This window comes from Typha angustifolia, chromosome 8, assembly GCF_048772165.1.
Source record: "Typha angustifolia cultivar Huaian chromosome 8, ASM4877216v1, whole genome shotgun sequence".
Taxonomy (NCBI): domain Eukaryota; kingdom Viridiplantae; phylum Streptophyta; class Magnoliopsida; order Poales; family Typhaceae; genus Typha; species Typha angustifolia.
Genome location: NC_133246.1, coordinates 2224751 through 2252535, shown reverse-complemented (window position 1 = coordinate 2252535; position 27785 = coordinate 2224751). Strand labels below are relative to the sequence as shown.

The following is a 27785-nucleotide window of genomic DNA, read 5'->3' as shown; positions in this document are numbered from 1 at the left end:
AGCGAGGTGAGTATTTTTTTTTTCTCTCTTCTTACTGCACGACGGACAAATACCGCGGCTCTTACCGTGCCAGTCGGTGGTCGGCATGATCCTTGCACCCAGCAGAAGTACCATGACTTGAACCAACTTTAATTGTAAGTTCTAGCATAGCTAATAAATACCATCCATATCTCGAGAGAAAGAAAAAAAAATAGAATCACATGCACTTCATATTTTAGTTTATCACACAAAACAAATAGATTCATGGAGACAATACGGTAAAACTACATTAACTTACATAGCACAGGAACTGGCTCGACCTACAGAAGAACTCTGACAAGTCAAGAAGCTTTTGACTAATCAAATATTACTTTCAAAATATGGGGCTGTCTTGCAAACCGACAATCTCATTTACATCGTTTTAAGTACAAATAGAAAGATTTTCTTTTGAAAAAAAAAGTATCCTGTTGCTTCCCTTCCTCTCATATGCTCTCTCTCCAGTATAATATAATGCCACCACGCCAATCAGCAAGAATTTCTTCACCCTACCAATCAAATATATGCAGGATGCGCACCAGAAAACTAAGCTTCCCTTTTATTGCCATCAGAAGGAAAATAAAAATAATTAAAATGGGCATATTATTGTGATCTCACAACCTTCCGTTCTCCTTTTTTTTCAGGCTGAGTTGGTAATATGCCAAGAATGAGATCTAGGTGCCATCTTTTATTTCCAAATTTTAACGGAACTGTCATGGCTCGCAGAGGCAATCAATCCAGTGATAGGAGACTGTGCAAGAGCAGCAATAACGCCTTCATGTAACTGGAATGTCATTCTGTGGCTATCAGCCATGTTCCACAGCTCCACAGACTGCAGATAATCAAACAAGGTAAACTAGTATTAGCAAAATAAATAAAACTTCTGGGGTAAGGTTGCGGCAACAAGCCCGAAAGGTCTATTGAGACTTATCAAAGACATCAGAGTTAAGCTTAAGAGTTCCAGCATCATGGAATGATGAAAATGAAATAACATGTATAACCTTGTCACACGATTCCAACACCTTAATATAAAGCGTTTCATTTACTTATTAAGAAAGTTGAAGAAACATGAGAATATATTGAGAGATCCCTTATCCACTCTTTTACCAAAATTGCAAATAGAAACATTCAAGGACTGGACAAACTGGGCCAAAATCAGTTGCAGATAACCAGCTTTTCATAAGACTAGTACTAAAAGAAATGAATATCAAGGAAATAGATACATTAATAGGAGTTGCATTAGAGATGGCAGATATTAAAAAATAGCATATGATTTTGCCAAAGTATAATGTAGAATCCTCTCTATATTATTTTCAAAAGATAAAGGATATATAAAGCAGCACAATGTAAAATAAAGTGAAAATTTCTCCACCAAATAAAGCACAAAAGCTTGCGCGCCTTACACACAATGAAATATAGAAACAACTCCGTCTATCACACAGGAATCATAAGTCAACCTTCAAGTTCACCATTTTCAGATGATTACACATAGCAATTTATTCAACACTGCTGGATATTGAGCAAAATGTTACCTGATAGCCTCCAATAACCAAAAATTTGGGATGTCTTGGATGGAATATGCAAGAATGGAACTGGTTTCCATTAGATCTTAGCTCATGGATGCACTCCCCTGATGACATCGACCATACTTTCACACAATCCTTACTGACGGACGACACATAATCACCATTTTCATCCCAACAGATAGAGAGTATGTCACTACTATGACCCTACAATTGGAAAAGTATATTATAAACAATATAGTACAGACTAAACAAGATTGTTCAAATAATTTGGCACACATTAGATATTCTTCACATATTTTTCTACAAAATATTACGTAAAACTTATTGTAGTAAAAGTGAGAACCTTGAAGGAGTGTGTCTTTAGATCTTTCTCAATATCAATAACATTTAATATCTTTTCAGCTGCCGCAGCAAGGAAATGTCCAATTCGAGGCTGAAATCTAACTTTTCCTGTGCCTCCCTGTTTCATCTACAATTATATAAAATTCAAAGACTCATGGAGGAAAGAAAGAAACAGAGGCTTTCGAATCAACCCTAGTAATACGTGATGGTGCACTTTGGCCGACAGTCCAGAAGCGGATCTCTCCATTACCGTCACAGGAGCAAAGAAGTTCTGTCCTTTTGGGATGAAAATCGAGTGCAGTTACTTGAGAATTATGCCCATGAAAAATCTGTAAAGAACCGCTTCGCTACCAAAATGAAGAAACGACTTTAATAAGTATATTACAAGAAAAATAGCTTGATGGCAATAAACTTAAACCGACACAATGAGTTAGTAGTGTTGCTAGGCAAATCATCAGAAAAATAAAGGAAAAATAAATGTCACTGCAGTAGAATTTAGACCTTGATGGAGACCACAAAGTGTGAACAGGAGATTAGCAAAAATATGCCAGATCTATTATGTTGTAATCAATATAATGTACCATGTATTTGATCTTGCATTCAGATTTTCTTTTTATTTTTTCTTTCTTTTCTGCGCACTGTTTGATTTATCTCAGATTAATATGAATCATATAAAAAACAAATCAGAGAGATGTGAAAGACAGATGCACCTCTCAACAGAAGAACCAATACCCAAGTATCTCTAGTGATTTAATAATAACTAAAGGATAAGAGAAAAGGAAAGCGTGCGTACAATTATAAACTGTATGCATACCCCAACTGATCTGCACCTCTATCTCTCCCCAATTATTCATTTATACGTCTTATCAGAACTCTTTTGAAAAGGCTCACGCTTACTACTTATGATTGCTGAAAGGACCTCATATAGCTTGACTTGAGATCTCACTCTCACTTGCTCCCACTAAAGATTTGACATGTAACATCTACAAACCAAATAAAGTGTAAAACACTGCACAAGCATTACTCATTCTTTAAAGTATTTCTCACTTGACAGGATAACTAACATAAAGTACGCCTCTAAAAGTCCTCAATCAGATTTCCACAAGTGAATTCCATATCCAAATCAGGAGTCAGGAACCCTAATTTCACAAACTAGATACACTTCCTCAAAAATCAATACTGGAACATACAAAGGTCTCTCTTACTTTCTATTACCAATCAAGCAAAAAATAGATCAGAAGGTTCTTCATGTATAACGTCACCATAATCAACCAAAATATTATCCTATAGGCATGTTTTTGAGCTAACAAACAATATAGATTATCTACGTAGATTTATAAAAAGCACGTACAAACATGAAAACAATAATTAAACTACTAGGAAGAAGTAAATTTATAATTTTTATTACTTCAGCTGCATTCCATAGTCGCACAGTTCCATCAGAAGAAGATGTTGCAAGCTGGGTTGAATTCGGCCTAAAACAGATATCTGTGATGAAGTTCGAGTGTTCTTCACTTTTGCTCTCTGTCTGCAGAGTGTCCACATTCCAGAGAATGACCTATCAATTGCGATGAACATAAGGCTCACAGATTATGGAACACATGTTTATGGAAATTAAGCACTATTGACTTAATAGTATGTGCAGTGCACATCCTTACGACTTTTTTGACAGAATGAAATAACTATTCCATTGTAAAGGGGTAACATATTCTTGAGTAAAAATTGCTGGCCATGATAATATCAAAGTAGTTCCTAAAATATTGCCATAACAATGTCAATATCCTTAGTAAAATTTACATACTATACCTTCTTTTCATGCCCAGCACTAGCTAGCAACTTCCCATCTGAAGAGAAGTGACAGCAAAGAACTTTGCTGTTGCTGGTACGAACACAACCAACTTCGTTGAAGGAAAAACCTGGATAGAGAATGGAAATTGTATTGTTACATAAGGTGAAAATACTGATGCTAAATGTAGATAACGATTACCCTTTAAAGACTCTGAATTGTGCTCAGCTGGGCTTCTCTTCACTGAAGCAAATATATCACGTGTATCTCCAGCATCATGTGAAAGAAATGATTCCACGTTATCATCAAAAGAACCAACGTCCCCAAAATGTTCGAGATCATCCTGTCATTTAAGAGAATCCATTAAGGTTTAATGAAGATGGACTGATGGAGTAACATAAGCAATGAACACCGCCTCTTCATTTTCGAAGTAACTAGTATCAAGGAACTGCAAGTACCATCTGATTTGAAGATGAAGCAAGTCCACCCATTCCATCTGTACCATAAATCATAGAACCCTTTGGCACGATGCTCATGTGCTGCATGTTACTAGCCATTGGAACAGCATCACTAGGGGTATGAGTGGATGGAGTAGATGGCGGAGAAGGCCCAACAGTATTACCCGTACAATTACTATTTCCAGCTCCAGAAGAAGTAGGCTTCCTTTTTCTAGAATTCTGGAGTGCAGATAGGTAATTCATCAGATTGAATACAGGAGAAAAAGAGCAGCACAGAGAGATTCTTCTATTGTGGTACCTGTTGCAACTGTTGGTGCTGTTGCAGTTCCTGCGATTGTTGATTAGAGGACTGTTGCATCTGGGCCACCTTCAACTAATAATAGTACAAATAAGAGATGCATGGAATTGTTACAATGCCAGTTTCTACTTATACAGCCAAAAAGAAGCTCAACTAAATGTTCACCCTCAATCAAATAGAACAATCAGAGTGCTGACCTTCATTAAATATTCAGCTTGGTCAGGTCTGACCTTTGGTGAACTAGACTGAAGTGGAGAACCAACTGATCCATCATTGCCATTAGGTTGGCCGTCTTTTCCACTCAAACCACCCCTAGGCAAGGTCCTAAATCTTCGAGGATCCGTTTCACCAAAGTTGGATGAGCTGCCAAGGTTTCCCTGTCCTTGCGCTTGAGCTATGAATTGTTGTTGTGGGGACAACAATTGGAACTGATTCTGAGAAGACATAAATGGTTTCTGCACACCCAAATTTGGGTGTAATTGGTCGATACCCTACAGAACTCAAATAAACTTCTGAATTCAGTTAATTTTTTATCTTACGAGACAAAGGAAAGAAGACTATATATACTACTTACCGTTAGGGGCCAACCTTTCAATGGAAGACCACTGACACCTTGGTTCATTGCTGAAGAAATGACGAATGGAAGGAAAAAATGAGCACCACAAAATAAGTACTACTACCCTCTCTGAATATATTTCATAGTAGAAAAAGTCCCTTACTGATTCGTGGGACTTTTTCCTTCTTAACCTACTATCTTGAGTATACAACTCAGTACAAAAGAACCACGCAAGTCAGGAATTCTACTATATGACCCTATAGTGAATCCTGGGTAATATTATACTCATCCAAGCCTTTGCCAACAGTAAGGGACCATTTAGAGCACAGGTCAAAGATGAAAATGCTCCAAAAGAGCTCACAAATTTCTATGATCAGCTATCAGCCTGTTGTTAACCCCTCAACGTTGGTGTCAATTTCCTAGGCAAAGCAAAATCAGACAGCAGAGGGACTTGCCACATAGTTATAAAGTCAGTTTTGGGTAAAATAGTCTAAGTGTCTAACTTCTAGGTTGCAATTTAGGCTCATTAAACCCAGAACATATCCCACAAGAAAATTCTTCAAACACAGGAATAATCCAGACAAGGGTGAAAAATGGCAATTTCTCATTAGGAACATTAAGTGCTGCTACTTACAAAAGTAGCAAGATACCACAAACCTCAAAAAAAATGTTCAGGCACATAGTTGTCATTTGATGGGATGTTCCTAATAGCACCTGTTATCAATTCTACCAAAATTTCAAAGGTACTTATGAGAAGATTCTCTTTTCTGTTAAACACAGTGCTATGAATACATGACATGATTAAATCCGATGGGCTTGTGCACAATAGTTTTTTAGTGTTTTAGTAGTATCAGAAGAAAAGGACAGCCAGATTGATCTCTTCCTATAGCCAACATATTCAAGAAGATCAAATTGTAATACTAGAACACCGACTCAAGATATTTGCCCTTTTTCCATGATCTAACTACTACTTTGTCCTCCAATAGTATGTCATATGCTGCATTGTGTTGCCAAATTGAATCTTTAGAAGTTATGTATCACTATGGAACCAGAAAACACTCGGGTCCTCATCGATTTGCATAGTAGACATTATCTTCATTCATTCTTCGAGGTGGCTTATGTATGTGGTATAACTCCTAAACCTGGTTAACTAAGCTCATTTCTTAAACTTGAATAAGGTAGCTTAACCAATTTATGAAAATATGATATTGCTTGTACACTGGTTTAGTGGTGTCATGACTCATGATTACACTTGATGTGATATGAAAAGTAATAAATTTAAAAGATATGTTATGAAATGACCAATATACTTTTTATATTGGATGGATGAGGAGAGGAGAGGGAGAGAGAAGGATTGAAATAATAGTTGATTGAAGTGATATGTTTTCAAGGGTAAAATGGTAATTAAATTTTGTCAATAAATAAAATATCGTATGGAAGATGAGAGAAGAGAGAAGAATGAGTTGAAGTAGGTTGCCTTAAATTAGTTTTGAGATAAACTGTTGTTTGGATACTAACAAGTTTAATGCTCACTAAACTAGTTTAAAGTTATGTCTAAACCACGTCCAAACAGAGCATAAAGGAGTTACTTACCAGCACCACCTAATCCAGGTTTTGCCTGCATAATAGCCTGACCATATAATGAAGAGGGATCCATGGGCAAAGATCTTTGAGGTACACCTAGTTCACTCTTGATGTCCTGCCAAGGTTGCGCCAAAATGATTTAGCAGCACATTCACCAACACATAATTATTGAGGAACAGATAGTTCAAGTAATTACAGACTTACAGTTTGCTGATTCCGTGTCTGAATCTGCTGGAGAGCTGACATGTTGACTGAATTGCCCTGGACTAATTGACTGTGCGAATGGAAGAAGAATTATAATCTACAGCTCCTATTAGTAAACATCCTAGTGAATAATAGGACTGAAATATTACTTGGGATGATTTGTTGCTGACTTGAGGAAAGCCATCCTACTAGCGTCAAGGAGTTGAGGAGATGCATCAGAATCCACTGAATTGGGATTCTTCATACGTTCTTCATACATCTTAGCAGCCAGAAGGCTGGCTGCTGATGACCCCAAAATAGCATCAGAGTTTATGGTATTTATCACGCTATTATGAGCAGGATGATTTGGATCTCTTCTCTGCAATTGCGCTTGTCGTTGCTGCATGAGTTGCAGTTGTTGCTGCATTTGTAACTGTTGTTGCTGCTCCCTTGCTTTCATCTGTTGTGCCTGCAAGTTTACAAAACAAACACGAGAAAGAGAAAAAAGAATTTTATTTATATGTACCAGTATTTATGAACAATAAAATTATAAAGCCCAAAGAGGATAGGCCATTCACTACTCCAACAGTAAAAATATCAGTAAGCTAGACTAGAGTTTTGATGTATCATTGAGTAAGAATTTTTGTGATAACCATAATAGACTTACTCCCAAAATTACGCAGCAGTAAAACTTTCTATTTGCATGCTTCTTCAGTAATACTAATATATAACAGCATACACCACTAAATGCAGCCAAGATAATCCCAATCATGATACCTATTTCACAAGTCTCAATCATACTCTCCCTCATCAGTATCTATTATATGATATTCTAATTTCAGCAGTGTCAGTAATTGTTTTCTTTTTCCTACTCACTCGCATTAGAATTTAAACAATATGGTCAATAGGGTATAGTGCATGTACTTATAAATATTTGTGCTTGGTATACAAGTTCAATGTTCAATCTTATGCATGGTAAGAATTTTGACACAAACTGGTCCAAACTAGGTTATAACTGATAGTTTCCACCTGATATTGCCAGCTACACATTTGACATTTCAATCCTATTTTTACTTGTTATTTGAATTATTGTTTTTTTGTGCCTAATGCAGGTTTTGGATGAAACTGCTGAAATGGTCCGAAGAGAATCAGTATGGACTGATTTAATCTTTTAGTAGTAGGGGGCTAGAAGCTAAGCACCCACTTATCTAAGCGTAACTGTAGCCAAACAGCAACAGACAAATTAATGCACTAAAAATTATTTGAACACTGCAGTAATGGCTTAAAAAACCCCTACTATGCACAAAGCTGTGTAACTGAAAGATCTCTTGAAATTTTTTCTAAAGAAAAGAAAGCGATAAGATGAAGCATCATGACATGAGGCATAGTAGTACTAAAAAGGATACTACACCTCTAAGTATGTAACAGCAACCTCCGAGTGCTTCTCATCTGCTCTTGCAATGAAGATATCCCAAAAGATAGACCACCATTCAAAGAGGAAGCCTCCAGGAGCATCAATTGCTGCATGATCAAGCTAAGGTTAGATAGAAAACTGGAATTATTATATGCACAAACTACGACTAGCATGATAGGGCCTCTGGATGTCTAGCTCATTAAAAGAAATTAAAATGAAGATAGGAACAAAAAAAGGAGGAGCTAAGCAATTTAAGAATAAAGTAGTACTGGTTACCTTCTCAAAATTCCAGAATCTGATATAGGATCGACCATGTCAACCGGAATAACAAAAAGAAGAAACAACAGATAAAAGAGCTAACACAAGGACAAGAATGTCTTTGACTTTAAAAATCGCACATCATGAAGGTGGGCAAAAGGAAAGAGAGCTTAGATGTTCAGTCTTGATTCAACTCAGTAAGACAGTGGTCAATTTATCGATGGATCCTATATTTCTGATTGGAAGAAATCAACACCTCAGTACTTAAATCTCAATAATAAATGACCAGAACCCCCAACAAAGCTAAATTAGAACATTAACAATTTAAACCGATAGTTGTAACTTTTTCAAAATTTAGCATTGCATAAAGTTTGAAGTGCCGTATCTTTCAACAGCCGATCTCAACCACAAAAGGACTACAGTTTTCAGTAGGAAATCTGACAGCCAATCTAGAATTGCTATCAAGAAATCTACAAATTGGACCCAAATAGGGACTAAATGTTTGCTTTGTTCTTGCTTCCTAAAACTTGAAACATGTATCGCTTCAATAAAAATATTCAAACATGACTTAAAAATAAACCAGTCCTAACCAGAAGAGAGTAAAAAGAACAAGTAAGATCAGCAGAGAGTAAACAGAACACATACCTACTGGTTCCGTCGCAACTTTGCCTTCGGCCATGAAGGCTTTCGCCGTAGCTTGCAAATTCCGCTTCACCAGATAATCGTGAATGTATACATCAAGCCTAACAAACCAAGCAGAAAAACACGAAACAAATCAACTAAAATCCCAAACAGAACCAGCAGGAAGAAGAATCTCATAGAGTGATCAGATGCTCACATCTTGTCTGCTTCCCAATTATTCCGCGCCATAATTATACTCTTCAATCCAACACACCAGAGAGCCAAATCTCACGCCTGCGATCGCATCGCTAATTCACCATTAAAATTAGATTCGACCGCATGCTGATCAAAGAATCCTTCAAAAACGAAAAGAATCATGTCCTAATCTATCGAAATCGACATCAAGAATCTCCCGCCCTAATTAGGGTAAAGCAAAAGATCAAGATCAATTTCGATTACAATAACGAAATCGAAATTTAGGAAGAGAAAGCGTACCCTTAGCTGTCTGATTGGTGTTCTCCAATAATGAATCGATAATAAAAGTGGCAGTCTTACTACAAGAAAGAGCCAAGGGACATGAATCCAAACCCTGGATAAAATTTATTCCTGGTTTGGCGTTGGAAATTTGGAATTGGGGATTGGGCAGAAACCAAAGAGGTGCGGGTTAGACATCAAACGGATACCTGTTTTGAGTTTCCTGTTCGCATCCGAAGCGAGTAGTTGGTGAGGGAAATATAAAAAATGGTGAGGAAATATAAAAAAATATATTCCAAGTGTGGGAGAAGGCTACCCGTGGATGAGGTAATAGAGTTAGTTTTAGCCATTGATGTCAGGCAAAAGTACAGAAATAAAATATCTATGCGAGTTTTACTATTTCTGAGGCGCAAGTTGCCGTCCACGCTACGTGGTGTATAGTCACGATATATTTATCGGCCAATCAGCCCATCCGCATACATAGAATATATACACCGATCACACGTCAACTATCTCCGTCAAATCGAGTTGTCGTCCACGAGACAAGATGTACGGTTATAATATATTTATCGACCAATCAGCCCACCCACATACATAGAGTATATTTACCGATCACATATTAACGATATCCGTCAAATTGATATACATAGAATATATTCCAAAAATTTAAGGGCAACAACTATTTAAAAAAGAAAAAAAAACTAACTATAATTTGTTAAGAATTTCTTTAAATTAGTCACGCTTAACCCTCCACGTCTCCAAGTTCTGTTTGATTGCTTCCACGCGAAGCTTTAGAGCTTGCAACTGTGACATGATGGATATCACCACCACTTCTTCAACTCTCTACTTCTCTAGAAGTAAAGTTCTCTTAGTCGATGACATATTATCGAGCCACTGACAATGGTGAGTCATATCCTTCAATGCTCCATCTAGTTCCATGCGTGCTTAGACTATCACACTTTATACCCCTTACATGAGCAACCTCTACGATCTTTGATGTATTTGAAATTATTATTTGATTGGATATTACAATTATAATCAAGGTTGAATCCACTTCAACTAGTGTTTTCATTTGGTATACCTATTCTAGGATAACAAGATGGGTATAGGAATTAGCTAGTTAGAATTAGTAGTGGCGGTGATAGAGAAGAAATATGGGTTGGCGGAAAATAGTGGTTGGGAGAAGAAATGTATAATATTTTAAAAAAATAGAAATAAAACTTTAAACTTTTTAGAAATTGTCATTTTAACTTACCATTTATTATATTTAATATCTAAAAAATCAAAAAATCAAAAAGTCCATAGCCAAACTAGAAGGCCGGCAACTCAAAAGAAATACTATAGTATCATTTTATTCAAAAAATTTAAAGGCAACAATTATTTAGAAAAGAAAAGATACGGATGCAATAAATTTATATTATTAACAAAATTCTAACCTAACTAAATTGTTAAGAATCCATACATACTAAGAATTCACATGAAAAAGGATAATCAAAATAAAACTTGACAGAAATCCAAGTATATGTCACTGTCATCGTCTTCAAAGAAAACTTTTTCTACTTCGAGACATCCTAATTCGCCGCCTCTATCGCAAGGCGACACATACATTGCCCCTAGATATCGTAGTGCTCTGTCTCACCAATCCGCCCACTTACGTTACTTCGCAGCTCTATGCGTTGTGTTTTTAGTTTCAATCCTCAAAATAAATAAGAGTATGGGTGAAAACATATTGGATGCTGGTCAAATGTTTTACCTGGTTCAGATTTAAATATCCACATCCGACTCCGTGTACAAGTATATTATATTTGTTCAGATATAGATTCAGATATCGAATATCCGTTTACTCGTATACTATGAGACCCATTAACTTAAGACCCTCGCAGTCAACTTGTTATGAGTTCTCAAATCACATTCTCAATCCCTCAAGCCGCTTGACACTTAAAAGACTCAAAGATACTACACATGTAGGATTCATAGTAGGATCCGATTTAAATGTGGATAGTGAACTCAATTAACATCTCAACACTAGAATTAGCTTTGAAGATTTTATATTAAATGGATTTAAAGATATTTTTTACCGGATAAAAGAAATGCTCCAAAATAGTCGGAGCGAAACATTTTTGTCAACACTTAAAAGGTGGGACAGGGGAAAAAGAAACAAAATAGAGGATAAGAAAAGTATAAGTCATATGATCTTAAGTGTAAGTTTGAAGTATTAAAATAACGATTAAAATAGTCTATCTTAGAAAGAGGAGAGTTATATAAAAATTATTTATTAGTTGTATTAAATATATCTTACATCCAATTAGCTGATTAGACATACTGATATTTTATAATAATATAAAATTATATATTTTTCTCTTTCCTCTTCTGACACGAACTAAAAGAGGGATTTATTTTGACACTTAAAATCAAAAATAAATATATTTTTGATGCAAATTAAGAGTAACGCTAAAATTATGTAGACATGAAAATTAAACGGGGTAAATTATAAATTGCCCCATCTGATTTTGCATAAAATTGAACTACTTACTAAAAGCTTTTATACCTATTTTTGCCACATGTAATTTAGATTAATATAAAACTATTAACTTTTCTATCTAAACTTAATAAAGAAGTATAAAAAAATTAAAAAAATATCGTAGAGAATTTCTCCACTGTAATAAATATTAAAATATGATAATTGTCCTCTCTTTTTATTAAATTTATCTATCGTATCTTATTCTTCAAATTAAAGAGTTTAATTATCTTTTAAAAAATTGGGTAAAATATATACATTTACTCTTAAAGGTAATTTATACTTTCTCTTCTAGTTTAGACAGAAAAGTTAATAATTTTGCGTTAATCTAAACCTAAGATTAGGCACCTCATTCTTCTCCTTCGGGAGAGTCCTCTAGTAGTTACCGTCGATCTCTCCCTCTTCCTTCTCCTAATTCAAGTGGCCAGGGGCTTTCCTCCCCTTCCCCTCTCAATCTCTTCCTTTTTTTTGCTTTTTTTCTTCTTAGTGTTGCTTCTTTCTCTTTTTTCTTCTCTTTCTTACTATATTCCTAATTCAAGTGGCTAGGGGCTTTCCTCCCCTTCCCCTCTCAATCTCTTCCTTTTTTTGCTTTTTTTCTTCGTAGTGCTGCTTCTTTCTCTTTTTTCTTCTCTTTCCTACCACATTCACTCCCGTTGTCATCACTATCTTGAGGATGCCAGCTTTGCCCTAACCTCTCCTCGTTGCCATCTCTGCCTAGCTACCACCCCTTATTCTTTTGGTTGACCAACAAGGTGATTTGTATTCGGTCGTTGTTAAATATGTAGAAACATACTTAGAGTAAATTAAAAGTTTCATTTGCCAAGAAAAACAACATGATCATTATTTTTCTTATACAAAGGAATCTTCAAGGCTATCCCAATTTGAGCCACTAGAGACGAAGGACAACAGAGCCAAGCAAGGCTTGATCTAGTGCAACAAACCAATCCTAGCCCAACTTCTTGTCGGTCATCACTTTCTCCGTCATCACTACTACATTATCATCACTACAATTACCACATCGTACTTATCGTCTTCACCACACCTATCTCGTCACCCTCCTTCACCATTCAACCTCGTTACCGTTGTTGCCTTGCCATCTCACCTTTCTTTTGTTTCAGTTTCCATTGGGTTTCGTTATTCTTGGTTTTGGTTATTTTTGTTTCTATAAGGGCCATAAAAGCTACGTTACTTCAAGATCTGTGTTAATTGTTATAAAACTACAGTTAAGTGGCATTACCTTGTATGTCCTTTGCGCTTAATGTTTGTTTTCTTTGTACTGTGTTGATAGTGGGTTTTTTAAAAAATATCTATATCATTTTCTGTTTTGAAATTAATAAAATTATTTTTTTATCAGTGAAAGTTCATCGGTAGTCTAATTTTATACGTAACCACACACACGAGGTAATTTGAAATTTACCTAATAAAATAACAGAAAAGCGAAGCATTATATAGGGGATTAAATAGCCTAGCTCTCTCATTATAAAGTATAATCCTTGCCTTCGTCTCTTCCTCTCGAAAAGATGGCCGAGAACAATAACGCAGCACCGCCTCTGATGGATTCTTCTTCTTCTTCCTCGGCGAAGTCGGTGTCCGATGGACCAGGCGTCGACGACTTCTCCGAATCGGCGTTCCAGTGTTGCGTTTGCCTGTGAGTTTCCCTCCTCCTCCTCCGCAATCCCCAAAGGCCGGAGCTTTGCGTTTCTCCTTTTATCTTCTTATTCTCAAATTACCTTATTTTTGTTGGAATTTTTCGTTGGTTGTGGAAAATGTCCTTTGAATAGAAGACCTGGACGAAAAACCAGTATAGGATTTTTCTGATTTTGATTTTACCAAGAACCTGGATACGTGTTGGAATCATTTGCATGGTTGGTGATAAGTTATTTAGGGTTAGATCTTTTATTTACATCCGGTTAGATGGTGTAAATTTGATACCTTGGCATTATCCAGGACTTTTTTTTAAGAAATAACAAGAATTTTAGATAACTTTCATGGGTTGGCTGAAGTTGGCAGGATTTCTCCGGTTCCAATCAAATATGAATCATGGTATCTGCAAAAGAAATTTGACGTAAGGCGAGAAAGGGAAGTGCCTATTAAAACGAAAACAATTTGTGATCTCATTTCAGATTTCCAAGAAAGATAGCTCACGATTTGTTAAAGAAGTCAAGTGAACTCAACTTCTGTAGAACACAATGAATTTGTCATTGTAACAATGTGACTCCTTTATGACTCAGTTGTTCAGTGAATTAGAATTGAATTTGCAATTGCAATAGATTCTCTGGAAGAGCTAACATGCCATAAGGGAGTCATTTGAGGGATGTGAGATGTCATGTCATAAGTATTGGTGGTCTCTTGAACTGCTTTATGGCTAATTTATTTTCCCTTTGATTTTGTAGGGATCTCCTTTACAAACCAATTGTTCTTGGTAAGAGTTCATCACTTAAATTCAGAACTGCAATCATTAGGCATCATAATAATGTGTCTTTTTCTTTTCCTCACTGCAGCATGCGGCCATATTTCTTGCTTTTGGTGTGTACACCAAGCCATGCATGGTTTGCGTGCTTCACACTGTCCTACATGTAGACAGCCATATAATCATTTTCCTGGCATCTGTCTATTACTCCACGATTTGCTTCTAAAGCTTGAACCTGCAGCTTACAAAAGAAGGGAACAAGAAGTGCTAGGTGAGTTCCTGGCCTCTAGATACCAAGTAACTAAAGTACTGGATATCATTGGTTTTATATTCCTCCACATTATGCTATCAAATTTCTGATGTAGATATTAACACCAGTCAGATATCCAAGTAATTCATTAATACTTGTAGGATGATGTTCTGATCAAGGTAGAGTTTTTTGTGAAATTGAGCTCTCTAGTACTCTTAAGATCTTATCTGTACAGTGCATCTAGTGTTTTCTTATCGATCTATCTTGTTTGCCTCTGGCATCTCAGGATCAAGATAGAGTCTGCATAAAAGAACTTCCTATTCTCTAGATTATAGTCCAAAATCGGAAGTAAGGATGCTGAAATTTTGAACTTTCAATTTAAAAAACTTGCGTTGAAGTGGAAAACAGATATGTGAAAACATTGTCTATTTTAATTTAAATCAACTATAGGACATCTCTTGGTTGATATTTGCAATCAGGTTGTCCCATCCTGTTTAGCTGATTGGCCAACAAAGCTATTCAACTCAATATTCTCAACATTATTCTGAGGAACAATAAGAAAGCACAGAGCCTGATCAGAGCTTTGTATATGCTGATGCTTATGTAGTGCTAATGATACAAGGATGGATGCATGCAGAGATAACAATTCCTCATCTCTTTTATTTTTTTAAGTATAAATATTCTCAAATATTCTTTGGTTGCTGGGAACAAAGAAAACAGTGAACACTCATATTCAGCAGTCTTCTTATGTTGCAAGATACTTTAATCTAATTTGTAAGTTACACACGCATGGAAGCAAGCTTTCAAATTAATTTTATATCGATTCACCTAGGCTATAGAATTTCCCTTTTACTGTTTTCGTTGTTTTCTTAATTCTGGTTTAAATTTTGGATATTAGTATTGAACAAAATACAAAATACAAAAGTAAATATAGAGAAAGAAGAAAAGTAGAATAATAAAAGAGGAGTTATTACATATTAATTTGAATCATATCTTGTTGTTTAAGTTCTTTGCCTCTGGTTTCATACCTTAAGCCTCTGTTTGTTTGTAGAATAAGAATATGTTTATTTTGATATAAGCCTTTTTATACTAGTATAACAAGTAAACAATCACTTAGGTTATGCTAATATAAGTGTATAACAATACATACTTTTCTCTCCTCTCAACTTTTATTTAATATTTTTATATTTACTAATTGCTATTTTATCCGTAAAATGGATCTCTCAGTTTTAGTTCAATTGTCATCTTTCTTGTACAAGAGTCTTCGGGGAGGTTTCAGGAAATAGCAAGGATTGAAGAATATTCATTTCAATAACTATCTCTTTTTCCTTTTTTTCTCTCTCTTTTCTTTATCCATTCATTATAAAAAAATATTTTAGTCATTTGTCAGACTATTATTTTAATTTTATATCACATCAAGTATAATTATTACACACTATACTAGTATACAATTAAACATTGGAACAACTTATACCGGTATAAATTTTTTTATGCAAGCATAAAAAATTAGGATAGCTATGTTAGTATTGGCCTTATTCCAGTAGTGAAAGAGTCCTAAATTCCGAGACGAGGGCATAATTTTTGTGAGTTTAACACTCTTTTTTCTAAACCCTATTGAGAAGCAAAACTGGAATTCCCTTATTGTACCTTTGTTCTATCAATGGACTATTTGAATTTACATCTAATGTGACTCTGTGGTCATTTGTGACATCCTACTAAGTATAGAGGGCTAAATCATTAATATAAGAGATAGTCAATTGCAAGGTAATTGGAAGAAAAGCACATAGTGGATTTAAAGATAGGTGCGAGTTACTTTAGTGGTAGGTTTGATAGTAATTGAATATTATGAAAATAGACTGGTTGCAAGTGCGGAAAGAAACACTAATTTTGGGAGGCCAAATATCACCAAAATGCATTCCTTTTGGGGGAAAAATAAGTGACTATAAATCTTAATTTTGCTAGGCATAAGATAGCATATAAGCTGCTTCTTGAGGCATAAATTTATCTTAGAGAATATCATAACTGGTGGAATGGAGTGACATCTACTGTTTTTCAGGTATGTAGAAATTGGAAACAGCCTTTTTGCTGGACTATGCTTTCATACCATCATAACTTGAAATATGTTTTCTTTTAGCTATTTTGGCCCATGAGAGATATAAACGTGGAACAGGCACTAACAACATGGTAATAATAGTGAGACATGAAGTGAAGCTGCTAGGCTAGAAACATTATATGTAGTTCTTGCTTCATGTATATGTACTAAGAAAGCAACCTGACATGCATTTAACATTTGGATATGATGATACCTTATCCTTAGCTTTATCTTTTTTTGCTTATAAATTTGATTTCTCTCATGTCACTCATGTCAAATTGCCTTCTAAACATGAATATTTGTTTTTTATGGTATATTGATCAAAGACTAGATCAGGCAGCCTTTTGCTCTTTCTTTGTACTATTTATCATGTGTTGCCACTGCCAAGCATACTGACTAGAAGAGGTTGGCACATGCTATAACAGTGTTATATTGACGCTAATACATATAGGTTTATGGATGCAGTTGTCAAATCAGCCTCATCCCAATCCATACAGCCTCTTGTTTAAATCACCATTTGGCATGAGGTTGTAGCACTGTATGTCGGCCTGTGTTATCTTGTAGTACAATGCTCATGGTTTCTTGTACAGGGTCATGTCATGATTGACAAGTCCTTCCTTTCAGTGCTGGGATATTCAATCCATCGTTTATTTATATATCACTACATGTCTTTGCATATGGCTGCATACTTTCACGCACTTATTCTAGTTCTTGTTGTTCACACTCCAGAGGAAGAAAAACATCGTAAGATCTACTCACCTCAGTTTGTAGATGATATGATCACCGACAGGGCTCACTCTGGTAAGAATCATGTCTCAGTATTTTACGCACTTCCATAATTTGGCGTCATGTTAAGGGTTGGTGACATGTCATATTTGCTTATAAAGTAACCTGCTTATTATAAGACGTTGAGGAAGCTGATGGCAAGACCGAAGCTGGGGTAACTGCATCATTCCAAGAAGTGCATTTAAGAAAAGTTGCTGGCATGGCTAGTGGAGTTTCTGCAGATGACTTATTATGTTCCCTTTGCAAGGAATTGCTGTATCAACCTGCTGTTCTAAATTGTGGACACGGTGAATATTTGTTGTCGAGATTAGGAGTAAAAGTTTACTATAATTGCCTTCCTTCTAGAAACTTACAAAAAAATGGCTGACAATTATTTCGTTTTTAATTGCCCAGTGTATTGTGCATCTTGCCTATCAAGCTTTCCTGGTGAATCACTTAAATGTCAAGTTTGTCAAAGCCTACATCCTGGAAAATTTCCTAATGTTTGCTTGGATCTGGATCATTTCTTGGAAGAACGATTTCCAATAGAGTATGCATCAAGGAGAGAAAAAGTGCAACTTAAGAAGGCTCAGAATAATGGTGAAGGTTCATTAAGTTTTTTATGCTATATCTTCAAGTTATTTGTGTTGATTTATTGTGTGTTTAGACTTTATTATTGTAGCAAGACCATGTCTGGAAATTGGTTGTTTCTGTTTAAATTAGACATTCACGTAAGAAATCGTAAGGATAAACCATAATTTGATTGGGTTTTATGTCTCGCATGCTTGTACTTATGTATATACTTCTTTGAAGTACCTTGGTGAAGTCCAATAGTTTTCTTGTGCATAACTTTGTCAGAATTTCTTTTTAAATTGAATATAAGGAAGATGACTCCACTAAAGTTGAGTGCTCTATAGTAGGCCAGATTGAAGAGAGAATACTTGTATTCAAATGTTGGTTCCAGTTCTAGGGATTTCCTTTTGTGATGAAGGTTTACCTTCTAATACTTTGCTTAGAGATGCTTAGATTTCTAATTTTTAACACAGATGTTATGTCCATTGGTGCTTGAAGGATGCAGTAAGTGGGAATTGATGTAATAGCAAAACATTTCCTAGTTCTTAATTTGTTTTTTTTACATATTTTGACATCCCGTAAATGATACATAAGTTCCATCTATAAGCATAAAACACAACTTTGATTTCTCCTAAAAGGAAATGAAATAAATATCTATATATGCTATGTGCGTAAATAAATGCGTGCAAATATGTGCACTTCCAAGATATGTCATCCATATCCTGGAGCTACAATGTTCTATTCTTGGTGTGCATCCGTTTTCGTGCTTTACAGTTAATATATTCATCATCGCTAGAATTGTGCTTCTGGAAAACATTACTTCTATTTGATTGCAAAAAAGCTAATGTGCCATGTAGTCCGATCAGTTGAGGTTTCTTGCATTGAGCGGCAGTTTGCCACATCAACTTGGGTTCGATTGTTTGTTAGGGTTGATTCTCTTACTATGTGGGCAGATGGATATTGATAACTAAGGTAGCTTTTATGCCACTTAGGTGCTTTGCCAACAGAGAATCAAGGGAGCAAATTCTTTCATATCAAGGATGGCCATCTATGCCTGAATGAAAACTTATCAGATGTTCACTTTGGTGTTGGCTGTGATTCATGTGGGGTATGTTTATGGATTTCATATCCTTTCTTAATGTTGCATAATTATTATATTTTTGCAAATTGACACTTGCCTTATATGTTTATTTTGGAAGACCACTTCCACTCGGTTATTTTAAACCATTTCTTATTCCGTATAGTTGCATAAAACCATGCTGTAAGTTGACACTGGTTCATTGTCAGTTTATAGTTAAGAAGATCCTTTCCCTTCCTTACATATTTACATATGCTATTGACGAAGTTTGCTCTCTTTAAGGTTGTTTCTTTAGACTTTAGAGAATGCTTAATTGTTGTAGGAAGAGGATTTGAGAGAAGAATACCCTTAAAAGACAAGGGATATTGTATGTAAATGTGGAAGGCAGGAATTATATTGCTGATATCCTACTCAAAACAGGCGGTTTTTGTCCATACCTGATAAAGGAGTTGATCTGCAAATGAAGTCATTTTCTGCAATAGAGCGATAAATAAGGGTACCATTTGCAAAAGACCTTTAAATATTCTAACCCTTAACCTGAATTATTCAAAGAAATTTCCTGACCACATTACAGTACAAAGGAAAATAGCAAAGTCACAGGAAAAGAGAAGTGCTTGATTGAATCTCATTGTAATATGACTAGTACTCATATATTGTGAGCAGTTCTTTGTCACAAAAGTCAAAATGAACTGGATGAATCATTTTTTGAAGCCACTTCTTCTCTTTACTCCTATCTAAAGCACAGGTATCTGTTTTTTTCCCGTAATAAAGGAACTAAAGTGCAATTGTTTTACGATTATCATATAACTAGTACTCGTTAAATTATAAAGATATTGTTAGCAGTTCTTTGTCTCAAAAGTCAAAATGAACTGGATGAATCATTTTTTGAAGTTTCTCTTCTCTTTTACTCCTATCTAAAGCTATCAGTTTTTTTTTCCCCTAATAAAGGAACTAAAGTGCAATTGTTTTACAATATTGTTTGTCCAGATGTATCCCATAATGGGGAAAAGGTATAGATGCAAGGATTGCAAAGAGAAAATTGGCTTTGACTTGTGCGAAGCATGCTACAGTAGTAGCTCGAAACTTCCTGGCAGATTCAATCAGCATCACACGCCTGATCACAAGTTTGAGCTTAATGATTCACAGTTATTGCACAATATAATGATGCTCAGGGTGATGCCAGAAGAAGATCATCGACAACCTGAAGCATATCTTGCTCTTGATGATAATGTCGAAGACCATGTGAATCTAGAGATCATACCAGAGGACAATGGAGATGAAGATGAGGTGAGATAGAAGAGGATATTCTATATATAAACTTCAATTGACTGTGTATAATGTTCTCCATGAATTCACTTTGTGCGATATTTAAATTTCCTAAAATACGATGAGAACAAGTAGCCATAATCCTATAACTTTGCAAACCTGAAAGTTTAAAATTCCCATCTCTGGCCTTGTTAGTTGCTGTTTCGCTTTTTTCATTACGAGTTCCTTTCTGAAAATTTATGGAATTCTTCGTACCTGCCTGTTCAATGTTTTTGCAAATGGAAGATTGAAATGTAGGAAAAATATGAAAACAGAAGTTATATTCTTGACTTTTTGTTTGCCATTGCTTGAGCATCATTGGCATTCCTCTAAGCTTCACCCCAGAGCTTAAATTTGATTCCTTTTACTTGCTACCACTATGAACTATGTGAACTTTATAAATACTCACAGCATTTGGTGACTATGTGATGCAATGGAATATTGTTTGGTTGGAATCCTTTTCATTCAAGTTAACCTGCAAACTATTTTTCGAAATAGGTGACATCCCAATATACTTTCTAGAAGAGGTGACTTTTGTACCACATCAGCATTTACATTGGCAGTAAAGGCAAAAAATAAGCCCATAATAGATTTTCTTTTGTTTTGTGAATAATAGTAAGAGTGTTTTTTTTTTAACTTACTAAATAAATAATTCTAAATTATTTAAAGGAATAGATATAATTATTTTCGATGAAAGTGATTCTCTATCTGTTATCAAGTTTGAAAAGATTGGATATTTTTACAATAAGTTTAAGTTAAAAGATGACCCAATGGCTCACCAGAATTACAGTGCATCCTTTGCTGACAAAGCTTTGAGCTCATTCATGGCCACTGGCCACACTGGCCAGGAGGAAAGTGCTAAAACCTACAGTGGTAAAACACCCAACTCATGAATTTTTAACCAAACTAGCCTTTATTTAGATTTTTCTTTATCAAAATAGATCGCTCTAAACTTAATACCTAAAAAGGAGTTTCTTCTTATACGTAAACTGAATAAAATACTAGATTTATTAGTATTTTAATCTAAAAGTAAAAACATTAGTTTCACCAGTATTTTATAGCACTAGTTTCCTTGGAGAGAAAAATGAATATTCCCATGCTTCCCAAAGGACGAACACACACAGACGGAGTCCTTTTTGGTTGCATCCATGGATTTCACTGTTGCTATCTCTGACACTTAATCGGAGAGGAGGAAAGGAGGCTTTGGAAGACTTCAAAGTCCACTGAGAGGTGGAGAGATGGAGCACCACCGCCAAGGAGTAGTTTCTCTTCTCTTCAGTTCTGGGAGTCCACTCCACTCCCATTGGGAAATGGGAAGTGCCTTCACTTTGTTGCTTGCTTCTCTCTTTTGAGTCCATCTTTTCCAAGTCATTATTATTATTATTTTAAGTCTTTCAAACTTTTATTTCATGCCGTTAATTCACCTACAAATTTAAGTATTAGTTACCTTTTACTTACGTAGAGAGAGAGAGAGAGAGAGAGAGAGAGAGAATTTCTACTTAAATTGTTTACAAACTTTCATATAAACTATTATTGTCTGGATAATAATTTTACTGTAATGGTGAAACTAACCCAGTTTCATATTTAAATCTTTCCCTCCATAGTTTTGGAGCTTCAATTTGGAAAGTAGCTGGTTGGAAGTAGTGAAAGATTATGTGCTCCTCTTTTCTGGATCAAAGAAAAGATATAGATCTTAGCCTCAAAAGTCTATTGGAATTTGGAACTCCCTAAGAAAAGATTAATGATATTAAGAGAATGTTATACTACATGCTATTTAATACCTTCAATTCCAATTCCTCCTCTCACACTGTAGACAGATAAGTATTAAACAAATCTCAAAGCATCTAATATAAAACAGACCAACTAATAAAAATGACAGTCCAAGACTAATTATTCTTAAAATAAACAATAATATATTGCAAAAATATTATAGCCTAACCACCACATTGTATACCCTATTAAATATAAAAGGGATAATTAACTATCCTAGTTTTCTACCTACTATTTCTAAAGATTATCTATATAAAATCTCTATATTAGAAATATATATATATATATTTATATAAACCCTTGAGCAAGAAAAGAAAGTAAACTAAGAATCCTTTTTTTAAGGTTCCATGAAAAATAATAATATATATATATATATATAGAAGGTGCAGTATGAAAATAGTAGTTTAGGGAGTTAAAGTGTGATTAACCCTAAATATAGTGGTTTTAACATGAAGTTTAGCCAATTTGGCAGCCAATCAATTGCTGCCGACTAAGGGTACTGTAGCAAGTTCCTGCTCCGGCCAGTGGAGCTGCCACCGCACGTACGGGGGAGTGGTGGGGTCGGGCGCGTAAATAGAGGAGATTGCGTCAAAATTCGCGCCGACATCATAATAATAATTAATAAGTGATTATTATTATTATTATTATTATCGCGTCGCGTATTTGACTGGGGTCCACCTTCTCGGTTCCCATTTTGGCGGGAAAGGCGGAGGCCGGGGGGCACGTGCGGAGGAACGCGCGGGAAATTTGGGACGCCGGTCGTTGTTTCGGCGGAGAATTGTTTGGCGGGAAATGTTTGAACGGTGTCTCTTTTGGGTGTTCTTCTTGAATCCATGCATCATTCCCCAACCCCACCCAATGAATGCAAAACTATTCTCCTTCTTAATTCCAATCCAACTCCATTAATTACGACGACATAGGAAACATTATCCAAAAATAATTCTTTATTTCATAAGATAACTCGGTTTCATTATGTTCGTTAGCTAAATTTCTTTTTTCCCATACTTTTTAAATAAAATAAAAGGAGAAAATTTGAGTGATTTCATCTGACCACTTTACTTTACTGTAAGGTGGTGTATAGGCCCTCCAATTATCATGGCAGTGCAAGCTATTGAATTACCAAGAAATAATTTAGGGTTTTAGGTGTAAATATACTATTGGGCATTGCTTGAAGTCCTCCTCCTGATAAGTGTCCAAAGAGGTCCCATTTGTGAGTAAAGCTGAGAGACAAGCAGCATGGGTAATGCCAATAATGGGGCAAGATCACCTGTACTTGGAGCCTCTCAGCACTCTCACTCAGCAGCAGGCAAGAAAACAAACAGTGAGGCCATAAAAACTTCCATGGATGGATGCAGTGAGTGATCCAGTGAGGGCAACAACAACTGCCACTGCTTTTGTCCAACAAAGCTCATTATAAATTTTATTTCCATTCAATGAGGTTTATAGCACATCTCAGTACCCATGTTACAGAGTTTGATGACAAATTCAATAAAAGATTTCTCATCCCATTGAATGCCACTCTTTAAGACCAATTAATCAATTAATAAATGTGACCAGTGGTAAAATCAAGTTAAGTTTTTTTCTATTAAAATAATAATATACTTTCTATTATTTTTTTCCATATATTATTAAATATAAAATTAAAGAGGATGGAATAAAATTTTCTGAAATATTATTAGTTAAATATAAATATAAAAAATATTTATTGAATATATTATCAAAATTTAAGAGCTTTATTTGTGATAATAATGCACTAGTGGATGCCAGGCTACCACACTCACCACCACTCATCCTTGGCAAGAGAAATTTAAACCCTTGTTAGAGAGAGAGAGGGGGAGAGAGGAGGTGGCAGAAGAGACCCAAGATATCTTTCCACTTGTCCATTATGGAAGAGTATCCAATGACTTGGAGGTCAAGTCACATCTCTCTTATGTGCCAGTGATCTAATGATGCACTGAAAGATTGTACATATTTTTATTTACTACAAGTGTATCTAGAAACTTTATATGTTAGATTTTTCTCATATTTATTATAAGTTTTTGGATACTAAAAAAGGTACTATACGTAAATAAGTATTCTTTAAGGAGTATAACGCAAAAAAGGAAAAAAAATAATGAAACAAAGAAAGCCTTCGATATTCTCGCGCACTTTTTTTTTATCCAATCTCTCTGTCTCTCTCTCTCTCTCCTGATTACGCTTTACCTTCTGTATGCAAATAGAGAACAAACCCCTTCTCTCTCGTTTTCCCTTTCGATCACTGCTTTCAGCACTTGGGTCCCCTTCAAATTCCCTCCTTTGCCAACCCACCGCGCTCATATCTTCCCATGGGCAGGTACATGCGCAAGGCCAAGCTGTCCGGCGAGGTAGCCGTCATGGAAATTTCGCATCAAACAACCCTCGGCGTCCGCACTCGAGCTCGAACGCTAGCCCTCCAGCGACTCCAGAATCCTTCTTCTTCTTCTTCTTCTTCTTCTTCTTCTTCTCCCGCTTCTCCGGAATCCTCTCTCGCCTACCTTGAGCTGCGTAGCCGCCGCCTCGAGAAGCCGCCGCCTCCGGCTGTCAAGGCCAAGGAGGCGTGCAAGGAGAGCAGCGGAGCGAGGCCCACTTCGCCAAAAGCGAGCTCGAGGTCGAGAACCGCGAGTTCTGGCTCTGTGAGGGGTTGCTCGAATCCGGCGACGGAGTTGGAGGAGTGTCCGGAAATAGAAGTGTCGTTCGGGGAGAATGTTTTAGAGATAGAAGCGGGAGAAAGGTGAGATTTTGGCCACTATTCTTGGGTAAAAAAATTTAAGAAAGGCAGTTTTTTCTTAGGGGTTTTTACTGTGCTCTTGTTTTTTCTTTCAGAAAAATCAAAGTAGATTTCCCCGTTCTTCTTGTTTTAAGTTCGTAGGACTTCCTTTCTTGGGTAATCTTTGTTTGGGATTAGGCTTCTTCTAAGGTTCGGTGCTTAAAAATGAATAATTAGCGGTTTGGAGCTAAGGGAATGAAATCATTGGGATTTTCTTGGCGGTGTCTTAGAAATGGCTTTGTTTTTCTGTAAAGATCTCTTCTTTTCGCTCTCCTTCCTCTCTTGTTTATTTTGGATTTCCTTGGCGGTGTCCTAGAAATTGCTCTCTTTTTGTAAAGATCTTTTCTTTTTGCTCTCCTTTCCTCTCTCGTGTATCTTTTCTTCACCGGCTTTGCAGCTTTTGTTGTCCCTGAAACCTTCGACATACCATTTAACGCTCCCACTGAAAGCTTCTTTTAGTTGGAAAATTTTACTCTTTAGAAAAGATTTGTTCTTTACCTTTACTTCCTCTTTTGTTCCTAAATTGTCCTTGAAGTATACAAGTGTGTGTGTGCATTTTGCTTTGATTGGAGAGGGATAATTCTCTGGACTGAATGCTCATCATCTATTTGTTAGAATGCTTTCCGAATGCCAATAGTCTTCTAGAGATTCCACATTTAACTTACTGGTAAAGTTCATCAACATACTCTGGCTGCTGTAATGAAAAGTTTGATGTTTCTTTTCTTGTGATGTTAATGTGCTTCTAGTTGAAAGCTCTATTGATATCCCCTGCAGAGGCTATACTTTATGTGGGCCTTGGCTACTTGATTAATTAAAGAGATCTCTTTTTCTTTGACCATGTGTCTCTCCCCTGGTGAGATGGGCATTTCAGCTACAGTTTTTAGAATGGTAAAGCTGAAAGCTTTCAATGCATTGTCCCAAAGTACTTCACTGTGGTCCTATCTTTGAAGAAGTTAATTCTTTTTCACAAGTGAAGTCATCCTGGGGCAATGTTCTAATTGATTCCTCTGTGGGCTCTCTCAGTGTATCTTGGCCCTTGACAAGTGTCACAAAAGAGTCAGTTGAGAAAAGAAGAAAGGAAATCCCGGAATCCTAGATCACCAATTATTGAGACCTCAATTCATTATCCAAATCGATAGTGATAGTGGAGTCATGCACATGGTTCAATAATTTGGTTATGTTCTGCTTTTGGAACTTTACCCTTTTGAGGTGGTGTAATGGCGTCAACAACTTATCTTGTCCATAAGTGATTTGTAATGTGGTCCTCAAGCTATCCATGTTCAAAGGGTTGCCACTTTTTTTACCTCTAAGCAGTAGATTGGGCCCATATTAGTGCTGTCTCATGCCATTGAATTCCTGGAGTTCTTCCTTACCCTTTCAGCTCAGAATTGTCTGACTGGTAGTTGTACTGTTTTTGTTGGCTTTGTTTTTGCTGCTGCATGTTGAAGGGGAAAAGAAGTCTTAACTATAGGTTGTTGTTGTCTGTGATAAAGGATAGAAGCTTTATTCTAATCTGATGCTTATTGAAATGTAAGTGTCTGTGATGACATGGTTGTCTATAAAAGCTATTCCATATGAATAAGCAATAACTTTAGTTTTAGAACTCTTGAGCTGTCCATCTTTTGCTCAGAAGAAAATGTTGGGGCTTTCAGGGCATTCTTTTGGTATGCTTTAATTGTATTATTTGAAATTACTTTTATAGAGTCATGTAGATGCTGTACATTTTTCCATGAGAATAGCTATGCAGACATGACTAAGGAGGTCTTATGTGCATTTGTTTGTAGGAATGTCAGGGAGACCACTCCTTGCAGTCTGATAAGGGATTCAGATACAATAAGCACACCTTGCTCTACAACCAGAACCAAATCAACAGCCACCAACCGCAGTACGCAGAATTCAACCCATAGAAACATCCCTACTACACTTGAGATGGAAGAGTTTTTTGCTGCTGCTGAACAACTCCAACAAAGAACATTTATGGCAAAGTATGTAGTTCTGCTACCCTTTCTTTAATGTGTTAATTTTCAACTGATCTGGATTAGCCATGGCTTAATATGTAGTAACTTATATATCTGTTGGTTGTATGGATATTATCTTGTAGGTACAACTTTGACCCTGTGAATGAGCTGCCGCTCCCCGGTCAGTATGAGTGGGTGAAACTGGACTCTTAAATGTGTTCTTCGCTGCGGCACAGTTTCCTTTTCTTGCTAGTTCATCGATGATCTCTTCCTAGGATTTTCAGAGGGTCGAGGTGCAAGGGAGGTGGTGGTGATAGCCGCCCCTTCTTCCTCTGCTGCCTTAAAAATCTAAGGGTCCCAAAGTGTCTGCAGTCTAATGGTTTGTAAGATATAGCTGATGGATTACACTTGGGAAAAGACAACCTTCTTCACTCCAGATCAACTGTAACTCTTTTTACATATTATTCTGGAGGTTCTTTTATGGGGTCAATCATCTCTTTTGTTTTCCTTGACGAAATAATGTAATTGATATAAATCAAGGTAGTCTCTTGTATTAAGGTGACACTGTGCGTCTGATTAGGAATTTTGCCTGGTACTGCTGCTGATGGATGTACAAAAATGTTAAATTTTACGTTAGTTGTTCAAACTTTTCTATGCCCCGGGCGTTAAGGCTAATAATGGCATGCAATTCTTTTCAACTGGGGGCATCACCAGTAAACCATAAGCCCAGGATACAAGAAATACTGGCAAATTATGGGCATCAAAA

At 36.1% G+C, this 27785-nt stretch overlaps 3 protein-coding genes across 9 annotated transcripts; 2 read left to right on the top strand and 1 right to left on the bottom strand.

The window, feature by feature from the left end:
• Nucleotides 1-183: 183 nt before the first annotated feature.
• LOC140764568 (transcriptional corepressor LEUNIG_HOMOLOG-like) lies at nucleotides 184-9696 on the bottom strand. Of its 6 annotated transcripts, none has more exons than XM_073103191.1 (18): nucleotides 9537-9696; nucleotides 9259-9397; nucleotides 9066-9163; nucleotides 8160-8269; nucleotides 6919-7217; nucleotides 6770-6839; nucleotides 6575-6680; nucleotides 5000-5049; nucleotides 4623-4916; nucleotides 4426-4494; nucleotides 4128-4346; nucleotides 3871-4012; nucleotides 3690-3799; nucleotides 3292-3441; nucleotides 2075-2230; nucleotides 1885-2010; nucleotides 1548-1745; nucleotides 184-847 (listed from the first exon to the last, which is right to left on the bottom strand). In XM_073103191.1, exons 2-18 carry the CDS (start codon nucleotides 9288-9290, stop codon nucleotides 704-706), a joined length of 2373 nt encoding a protein of 790 aa, XP_072959292.1. In that variant the 5' UTR covers nucleotides 9291-9397; nucleotides 9537-9696; the 3' UTR covers nucleotides 184-703. The 6 variants fall into 6 exon arrangements, with proteins under 6 accessions (XP_072959292.1, XP_072959288.1, XP_072959293.1 ...); XM_073103187.1 differs by having other exon boundaries at nucleotides 4426-4500; nucleotides 9537-9695; XM_073103192.1 differs by having other exon boundaries at nucleotides 1885-2001; nucleotides 4426-4500; nucleotides 9537-9695.
• A 3834-nt stretch (nucleotides 9697-13530) lies between these two features.
• LOC140764198 (E3 ubiquitin-protein ligase PRT1) lies at nucleotides 13531-20608 on the top strand. 2 transcript variants are annotated; one of them, XM_073102628.1, is made up of 8 exons: nucleotides 13531-13681; nucleotides 14427-14455; nucleotides 14535-14714; nucleotides 17515-17586; nucleotides 17691-17858; nucleotides 17965-18150; nucleotides 19116-19231; nucleotides 20189-20608. In XM_073102628.1, exons 1-8 carry the CDS (start codon nucleotides 13554-13556, stop codon nucleotides 20495-20497), a joined length of 1188 nt encoding a protein of 395 aa, XP_072958729.1. In that variant the 5' UTR covers nucleotides 13531-13553; the 3' UTR covers nucleotides 20498-20608. The 2 variants fall into 2 exon arrangements, with proteins under 2 accessions (XP_072958729.1, XP_072958728.1); XM_073102627.1 differs by having other exon boundaries at nucleotides 17965-18156.
• A 3841-nt stretch (nucleotides 20609-24449) lies between these two features.
• LOC140764638 (cyclin-dependent kinase inhibitor 5-like) lies at nucleotides 24450-27581 on the top strand. The gene is made up of 3 exons (XM_073103309.1): nucleotides 24450-25025; nucleotides 26846-27046; nucleotides 27163-27581. Exons 1-3 carry the CDS (start codon nucleotides 24601-24603, stop codon nucleotides 27230-27232), a joined length of 696 nt encoding a protein of 231 aa, XP_072959410.1. The 5' UTR covers nucleotides 24450-24600; the 3' UTR covers nucleotides 27233-27581.
• The last annotated feature ends 204 nt before the right edge of the window (nucleotides 27582-27785 follow it).